The sequence below is a fragment of the Lissotriton helveticus genome, chromosome 1_2 (assembly GCF_964261635.1).
Source record: "Lissotriton helveticus chromosome 1_2, aLisHel1.1, whole genome shotgun sequence".
Taxonomy (NCBI): domain Eukaryota; kingdom Metazoa; phylum Chordata; class Amphibia; order Caudata; family Salamandridae; genus Lissotriton; species Lissotriton helveticus.
Genome location: NC_136058.1, coordinates 379,319,559 through 379,329,491, shown reverse-complemented (window position 1 = coordinate 379,329,491; position 9,933 = coordinate 379,319,559). Strand labels below are relative to the sequence as shown.

General features: G+C 43.7%; 1 protein-coding gene across 3 annotated transcripts in view; it reads right to left on the bottom strand.

Moving 5' to 3' along the window:
* Nucleotides 1–313: 313 nt before the first annotated feature.
* LOC144806043 (uncharacterized) overlaps nucleotides 314–9,933 on the bottom strand; it is a 29,963-nt gene continuing 20,343 nt past the window's right edge. For all 3 annotated transcript variants that reach the window (XM_078672497.1, XM_078672493.1, XM_078672505.1), the window contains one exon: nucleotides 314–3,961. In XM_078672497.1, coding sequence (XP_078528623.1) covers nucleotides 2,186–3,289 — 1,104 coding nt within the window. In that variant the 5' untranslated portion in view covers nucleotides 3,290–3,961 and the 3' untranslated portion in view covers nucleotides 314–2,185. The remainder of the gene's footprint in view (nucleotides 3,962–9,933) is intronic.

Genomic DNA, 9,933 nt, shown 5'->3' with positions numbered 1-9,933 from the left:
GGCAGGCTGAGGTGAGACAACAAAGTATTGTGTAGTTCCTATAAATCTATATATGATATGTGCCTTTAGACAACATAGACTGTCAGATTGGTGTCCAGACTGATTCCAGGCACCCCCACCGGGTATGTTCACCTGTATACCAGCTAGCTCACAGTGCCACTGTAAACTCCTGTTACCAAGGAGGGAATAGTTCCTGCCAACTATCGCACATGACAACCCTGTCCCCTCAGGGATCGTGGAAACAGTACAGTACTTTTCGCTCAGTCACTCATGCTCACTTTGTCTCAGAGAGATACATAGAATAAATGGGGACGTTTTTCAATAAGCATTTATTGAACCAGTGCCATTCTAGTGTAAAATAGGTGTGCTGAAACAACCATAAGATAGAAACAGATATAAATGATTATAAGCACCAACAGAGTAAATGGATGGTAGATTTCTAACATAGTGCTAAAACAATGAATATAGGCAGGTATGTAATACATGACAATAATAAGGCATACTCTTACGATGCAACCCTAACTAGATGTACCTAAGTGTTCCTAGAATGTATGTAGGTTTAGTGACAGGAATCCCACTAGGATGAAGCCAACCGCATTACCTGGTGTGAGAGAACATAGGACCCTGTCCTGGTCTTGAGATGGACACCCCTGCAAGGGATGTCAGACCACAGCGTGCTGCAGTATCTGCGTGCAGGAACCTCAGCATCTCGCGGCAGCATAGAAGCCTTTCTCCTCTGCCTGCCCCAACAAAGATGTGGTGCTTCTATACCCAAAAGTTACCGTCAGGTGTTCTACCTTGCTGTGTCAAGTCGGCCGAGGATGACCCTTATACATAGTTATTTAGCAGAAGATGGTAATCCTGCTGGGGTTCTGAGAATCCTCATGCATAATAAATTAGGCTAGTTTTCTGGGAAAACCACACATTTATGCAGTGCTTAACTAGGTAAAAGGTCAATACCAAAAAACTTTATGTAGTACAATGGCAGGGCCAATGTAGGTGAAAGGTTAGGTGACTACTCAGTTCTATTTTGGGGTACATTACAAAACATAACAAAAGCAAAAAACAAATAACAGCACAGATAGAATCAGAAAGGAGCAGCTTCAAAGTCACCAGAGCCTCTATACACAGGACTTGTGGTTGTTGACAATTTTCAGTGTTAGTCCGCTTCTGCACCACTTAGTGTCCTTGCAGCAAGCGTTCCAGTCTAGCCAGCCATACTCTGACAAATGCATGACAGAGTTTTAATATTTACTAGTATTTATTTTATTTATGAATAATTTGCAACCCTTACTCTTCCACTAAACAGAAACCAGACTTCTTTAATACTGTTGGAAAATACTTTTTAAATGCATGCTCTGAGCATATATAACCCCTTATACTTGTACAGCAAGAGGATTTGTATGAAAGAACTGTTCATCATCATACTATTGTGTGTCAACAGTGAATAACTAACTGCATTGAAACAAAGGACCAGGAGGTTTATACAATACAGGAACAACAGTTGATATAAGAAATGTGTAAACAATATAATAACAAGAATGCAAGTGTGACTTCCTGGAAACATTACACAATAAAGTAAAAACAGCGCAGGTGTGTGAAAGGCTAAACCAAGAGGGTTTCTCCTTAACATTCTTAAAGGAGCAGCCTTACGACACATTAATGGGTGACACTCATGCCATATTCAGCGAACTTGAATAGTTTTGCATCTTTGTTTGTTAAAAGACCCTTAGGTCCGAGGATCTAACGGAGTTTACAGTCATTCCTCAGCGGAATTTCTTATAAGCATGCCCACTGATGGACTCCTTACATTACATTTGTACAAAAGTCAATATTTCTTTCACCTTTATGATTTTTTGCCATATATATTCACTGACATAAACTTGCCGTTAACCCACAATCACTGCATCATATTTGTTCTTTAAAACTGATAGCTGGCACATTCATCCAATATGTTCTGATTATTTTTTTTACCTGTTTGCTGACATCATATTAAGAATGAGAAATTAATAAAGCCTTTTCCAGATTCACTGTATGCATTTCTTTTTCCATTTAGTGCTCTCTGGGGAGGACAATTACAGAAAGCCCACAGTTCATCCTATATTTGTTGCACATCTGTTTTTTCAATGTATCTGCATGTGGCATTTAGGTGTGACAATTGAGTAAAGATCTTCCCACAATTGCTTCATGTGTGTGGTTTTTGTACTGTGTGGGTTTTCTCATGGCGCTTTAATGCTGACGAACTAATAAAACCCTTCTCACATGTGTTGCACTTACATGGTTTTTCTCCTGTGTGTGTTCGCTCATGCCACGAAAGGGCTGTTGGTCTTTTAAAGCTCTTTCCACATTCATTGCACACGTATGGCTTTACTGAAGTATGCATTACCCGATGGATCTTTAAAGCTGATCGATAAGAGAAACTTACCCCACATTCACTGCAAATGTATGGTTTTTCTCCTGTGTGTATTCGATGATGTACCTTTAAGTATGATGATTCATTAAAACTCTTACAACATATGTTGCATGTATATGGTTTTTCTCCTGTATGGGTTCGGAGATGGACCACTAGTCTTGAAGAGTCAGGAAAGCCCCTCCCACATTCCTTACATTTATATGGTTTTTCACCAGTGTGCGTTTGCTGATGACGCTTTAGGGTATTTGAATGACTGAAAAGTGCACCACATTCACTACACTCGTATGGTTTTTCTCCTGTGTGTATTCGCTCATGGATCTTTAGGTATGATGAGTGATTAAAGCCCTTTCCACACTGATTGCATATCACTGCTTTATGTGTTGCATGCGTTCGCTGGTGAGACCATAAGCTTGATGATGCATTAAAACTCATACCACATTCATTGCACTTATATGGTTTTTCTCCTTTGTGTGTTCGCTGATGCAGTCTTAGGTGTGACAACTCATTATAGCTTCTCCCACATTCACTGCATGTGTATGGTTTTTCTTCTTTGTGGGTATGTTGATGCCGTCTTAGGGTTGATCTCAAACGAAAGTTCTTCCCACATTCACTGCATGTGTAGGGTTTCTCCCCTGTGTGTATTCTTTGATGGACCCTTAGGATTGAGAACTCCTTAAAGGTCTTCCCACATTCACTGCACATGTATATTTTGTTTACTATCTGTGTTTGCTGGTGGTACTTTAGGTTTGTTGATGTGACTTTCAAGTTGTTTGCACATTTGGTGCCTTTGCATTGTTTTTCTATTTGAGATTCACACTCTTGGTTGGCTACATTTATATGTTCTTCCCCCAGCTTAGTATGCTGATGGCCCATCATGGTCAATAAACTCTAAATTTAATCTCACATTCACAGGTAAGTGATATTGCAAATAAGAATTTTCAAACAACAGAAAGGATGAGTAACTCCTAAATTAAGTCCACAGTCTCGACTTCTCTGTTGAGGGTTGTCTTCTTGTTCGAGGACGTTAATTTTTACACAAGACAAAAATAATTCTGCATATGCTAGCACATTTTTCAGTACTGCACGATGAAGTGCTACATCTTTTACCCTTCAGTTGTCTAGGTTTACAATATATGTGTTCTGTATATTTGAAGATTTTATCTGGCTTCAATGGTTTAGCAAAAAATTATGATTACATTGACCACAAACATAACATGTAGCATTGCAGTAATGCTGTAACTACCACTGGGAGATCTCAGATCAATGGCTGTTGGAAATTGTATATAGCATATTTGCATTTTGATTTCATGCAGATTTTTGTTTTAGTCAGCAGTTGTGATGGTACTCTGACTTATACATCCAAGTGATTGCTCCAGTAGGTTTCCTAAAAGATGATCCTGTTCATGCTTGGGTTACTCGGGCTCTTGTGACACTGCTCTCTCTTTCTGAAGATCAAACACCATTGCATCCAGCCTCTCTTGTGCACGTTTCTGAGGAGTCTTAGTTTAAGATGCACATAAATCCTCACACGGTTGGAGGTAAATAGATCTGAAATCATAATACATTAAGAGAAAATATTACGTCTTATCTTTTTACAAGAACAAAACTATGTATCTAATGGAATTTCATGATATTAGAATAAAGATATTGAACCAGTTTATAAAATTTCAGATTGAAAGCTTTTGGCACAGAACAAAAAAAATAGAGTGAAATTCACTACCAAGAACAATGTAAAAAGAGAAAATACAAGCACAATGCAATGAACAATTACAAATATTTGCAAAATAGGAAGCAAAATCCTGTAGCAAAGAGAGAATTAGTTACATGTGCAATCTAGGCACACGATCATCGCACAAAACCTCTACATACATAAACACATTAACAGCATGAGTAAAACAGGAACACAAACTTCTACAATGGTGGAGTACTGATCAAAGCCCTTCAATACAGGCAAAACTACTATTGTTCTAAGAGACTTGCATATGATTAAACCTATGTACATCCCCTAGAACATTCAGTATTATTAATCGCCACTAAATTACTTTCACAGAATTATTTACAAAAATGAAATTCTCTATTTTTGTTCCCATGAAATGCAATTCAATCGTAATAACAGATACCAATCAGTAACATTTTAGGTATACGCGACAGGAAATAATGTAATTTTTTATCTCATCATTAGTTTACCTTTTTATGAATGAAAAGGAGTGGTGCCTCCATTAGGATTTTTTTTTCCAATTGGACCTCATCACAGTTGCTCTTTTAAATTGAGATCCCTGCGCAAAAGCTATTTAGGTTGGAATCACAGTTATATGTGTTGTAATGTTTAGCATACCTAATAATTACTGGGAGAGATGAAGACTGCATGCCTTGTTATAGTACAGCACATCAAATTCGTAAGCACCAAAATCCGTTTTTATGCCCCATTTCGAAGTAAATTTATTTTATCAAAACTCTTTTTATTGAGCCAGCAGATATGGTAATAGCAAGTATTACAAAGTAATGAAAATGTACAGTAGTCAATATACTGATTTCTAGGCAGGTGATTATTATATATCAATTGTAGAACAAGAAAGTAAACCATTCAGGTCCGTAAATGACAGTCCCAAACATTTTTAACATCTGTGTTGCATACCGCAGAACAAAACCCTGGTCAAGCCCATCAAGCCTATCTATGTACATCATACCTAATTGAAAGACCTTACTGCCCTGTCTCGCTATGTGGTTTCAACTTCTGCAGGTTGTGACGGAGGCGGTTCTAATAAAAGGCCCCTAAAATCCACCCCTCGTTTCCATATTTTACAGGGTTTCTGATAAAGTCGTGGAAAGATTTGTCACTAATGTTTGGTAGATCTTTGCGATTTTATGGTCGCCCAAGTCCCCAATAAATTATTTGGGCTCAATAAGGTTGAATTTGATATGGGATTCTAGGTTAGTAATATATGAGGATAAGGCATGTCTCAGTTGCAAAATGGAGTAAGTAGCATGTCATATTCATGTCTGAGTTCCTGGCAGGATTTCATTGTGGTGCCACGCAGAACATCACCCAAAGTGGATATACCTATAGCGTCCCATTGTTTAAACCCTGCTAATGCGGTCACCTGTGGCATAAGGGTGCTCTGCCACAGAGGGGTCTCCCCCATCAGCCGCCTTCACCACCACCCCACCCATCGCAGCGAGTTTGTCTACGCCCTGAAGATTACTCAAGTAGCTGGCAGCAGCTTACACAGCTCTGAGCATATAGAGCAGTCTGTGTAGCAACATATCTCCCATCAGCCATTTGTCCACCCGTTAGGCCGGGTCATTGTTAATTCCATACCACCAGTCGTTTAAGACCAAAAGGTGGGATGCTGCATGATACGACTGAATATTGGGGGTCACTATACTCCCACAGTAGGTTGATTGAAAGTATGTTTTAAGTAGTAGCCTAGTAGCCTGATCTTGCCATAAAAAGCGGCTCAATCTGGAATTTAGCTGTCGAAATCAGGAGACCGCTATCTGAAAGGAGTGGTTTTGTATTTTTTTTAATATTGCCGACCTGCCCAATATGGAGAGTGGCATACGCGTCCAAGACTCCATCTATGTTTGAGTGCGCCTCCAGATGGGGGCAATGTTCTTTTCCCATGACACTGATTGGGTGTCTGAGATGTACACACCGCTATATTTCAGTCCGGTTGTGGCCAATGTTACTTCTGCCGTCCAGGTGACCATGTCCGAAACCCCATGGGTAGGCCAGAGAATAGATTTCTTTGTGTTCATATACAGGCCAGTGTGCTGGCCGAAAATCTGCATGATGCCGAGAATACGCGGTTCTGTCGGATGGGGATCCATAAGAAAAAACTAGAAATCATCCGCATAGAGAGCAATCCGCTCTGAGAAACCTTCCCCCACCCAACCATTCAAAGCCCATTACCTGTGCGTCACTACGAACCCAAGCACCTAATGGTTCCATAACTAAGGCAAATAGATATGGGGAAAGGGGGCACCCATGCCAGGCAACACGTCCTATAGAGAAGGGATTGGATAGCGCACCCGCTATTCTGACTGAGCCCGAGAGGTCAGTAGATAAAAGTCTAATATAGGACATAAGGCGTGGGCCTATGTTTAGGCATTGCAAAAGAGCAAACAGATAGGTCCATCCCAGCGAGTCAAATGCTCTGTCAATGTCTGCTAAGAGCAGAGCCGCCGGACCCCCGAGGTGGACTCGTCGGATGTTGTGACGGGTAGCCATATGGGGCATAAAGCCGGCCTGATCTGGGTGAACAAGTTTCGACAAATAAGGAAGAATACGATTGCCAGGGCTTTGGCCAATAGCTTAGCCTCAAGATTCAGCAATGAAATAGGGTGATATGAGGAGTATTGAACCGAGGACCAGCCAGGCTTGGGGAAAACCGTAATTTGTTCGAGGGCCGCATGTATCACTCCCAGATAGTGAGGGAGGAATGGAGTTTGGAACAATTAAAAAAATTCACATGGGAAGCCGTTCTTGGGGGTGTGGCCAGCAAGCCAGTCAACAGTTTATCCTGACATTTCTGCTTCTGAGTTGCAATCAGTGTCCACCTTGAGCGGGACTGGTGCAGGGACGCAGATGAGAGCCTGTGCAGCCTGGTGGTTAGCCGATAGCGAGGCGCTGGAAGGGGAGTTGTGGCCCGGATGAGCAGCGCTGCCCAGGAGGAGAAGGCGTGCAAAGTGCCCCGCGAGGTAACGTCCGCCATCGGAGCCTGAGGCAGAGCTGCGAGACCGCCGGGGGCATGTTGAGGATCTGGCCCAGTGTTGCCCCTGTAAAACGCGGCGCCTTGAAGTAACTGCACCGGTGGCGGACTGCTGAGGCCTGCCACATACTGAAGGACCATGCTGCCTAACGCCGCCATTGGTCTCTGCGGCGAGAAGAGGGGCCCGGGCAGGAAGCAGACCCACGACGGCAGCGTAGCGAAAATGGAGGCAGCCTGGTCAGTGTCCTGAGAAGCCGCTGCGGACATCACGGAGAGAGGCAGACATCTGCGGCCTGGGGATTAGCAGACGGCCGAGCGCCGGAGGGGAGCTGCAGACCGGGTGTGCAGCCCAGGAGGATAAAGCACGCCCGGTGCCCCGAGAGGTAACATCTCTTCTCACGGCCTGAGGCTACGGCGTAGGACTGCTGGAGGCGGGCTGGGGTTCAGGCCCTGGAGTGTCTGTGCAGGTGACGGCCCCCGAGGCGAAGCCCACGATGATCTGGAGGCCTGGGGTGTTGGCACAGCCGGTGAGCAGCGCGGTGAGGAGTGAGGCCCGAACACGACACAGGCCTGGGACAACAGTGAAGTGCATGACCCATGCCTCAGGAGGACTGCCGTGGACATTGCCGACATGACAGGCCCCCGCAGATAGCTCCCACAAAGCGCGGGCTTGTGCGCATCACGAGCAGGACACAAAGAGCAAGTAAGTGGAGAGACACACTGCGTCTGGCAAGACAGTTCAGGAGCAGGCACCCAGTGTAGGGAGGACTGAGAGTCGGTGTGCCTGGAGTGCCCAGAGGCGTGGGAGGCTGCCGAGGAAACGACGGGGAATGTATGTCACCAGGACCTGAGACGCTGTGAGCTGGGGAGTTAAGGCACCATTTTGGGGGAAGCGCCATTTTGTGTCGGACTGCAACTAGGGTGGTGCGCCCTCAATCCAGCCACATTGCTGCCCCTACCAGAAAATGACCCTAGTGTGGCTCCATTGCACGACTGCGTGACACTGACTGACGAACAGACCAAGAGTACGGTAGATCTCAGAGACACTGCCTTTCCAGAACCAGACGGGGAACTATGGGTAGATGGTTCGTACATCAAACTCCCCGACGGCACCACCTCAGCTGCATACGCTGTCACCACAGCACAAACAGTACTATAGACAGCCCACATCGCACAACGATCTGCACAAGCAGCAGAGCTCATTGCCCTCACACGAGCATGTATTTTAGCAGCAGGCACGACAGTGCACATATACACTGACAGCCAGTACGCCTTCGGGGTAGTTCATCATTTTGGACTCCTCTTGAGGGAAAGAGGGTTCCTGAATTCACATGGTACACCCATCCTACATGGAGATCCAGTCTCCGCCTTGACAAAAGCAGTCCTCTTCCCAAAGTAGCTAGCAGTGATTAAATGCCAAGCACATAACAAGCATTTACAATGCAACGGTCTCGCCTTTGCTAAAGTTAGAGCTATTGGCATTGTAAATGACAAACTTTATTTATGTGTTGGTTTTGAAAACAGATAAATAAATGGCATTGTCATTTACAATGCCAATAGCTTAGTCTCTCGCAAATGCGACACCTATTGCATTTGCACACACACACACACACACACACACACACACACACACACACACACACACACAGAGCCACACACACACACACACACACACACACAGAGCCACACACACACACACACAGACACACACACACACACACACACAGAGCCACAGACACACAGAGCCACACACAGAGACTACTTAGGATGGGCATAAGTTTGCAAAGAGAACAAGAACACAAAACCTAGTAGCGAGGAGGAAGAAAAGGTGGTGATATTGGATGGATTGAAAGTGATGACACATTAAAACAAGGACCATGTGATCAGGCCATTCTGAAGATTTTCTCCAAGGTACTGCCTTAGGGTTCGGTGAGTGAATATACTCTACATATTAGAACCTTGGCTCTAGGTTCAAAGGGAATCGCACAATCAAATTCTTTGTGAGGTGCTAAGGTCACTTCCTTAGGCTTCTGAAATACATCTAGTAGTTATCTGGTACCCCCTGTATGACATTAATGGTGGTGCACTCAGTTTTCTTGGCCAGTAGTTCCCAAACTGGGCACCGCAGCACCCCAGTATGCCGCTTAAACCTGCCAGGGGCGCCTTGGTCGCAGTTGCTGAGCATAGCAGTAGATGAATGCCAGGAAGGAATCTTTGCTTCCATACAAATACATATAAGGTTTAAAAAAATAGTTTCTTTCTACTCACGGTGCTGCGTGTCAAGAGCTCCCAGGTGCTCCTGTATCACTGTCAGCACAATTAATGCCTGCCCCAGGTTAGTCATAGCTCCCTCAGTCAAGGCCTCCCTTTCTGCTGTCTCACAGTGATGATAATTAAAGCATTGTTTTTATCATAGTTTTCGTGCACTAAGTATATTTGCGTCTGAAGTAATGACAAGCAAAAAAAAAAATATTGCATCAACTATTGCAAAACACCTGATTATGTATGAAAATGTTCATGCCGAAATACCGCAAACAGCAATAGAATTTCATCCTAACCCACGACTGCAAAATTTACGCAAAGTAGCAGAACCTAGTGGTGCATAAAAGTCAAGGGCCAAATATAACCAGGTAGCGCCATGAGTCGGATGGGTGGCATTGTTTTATTTTCCAAACATAGTAAATGTAGCTGTTGTCATCATAGGGCAGTCATATAAGTGACAATTGTTCTCAAGAATTTCCTTTGACTGCATGAATTACAAAAGTTGGTGCTGGATTATAACTTGGGCTCTCTGATACAATACAAAAC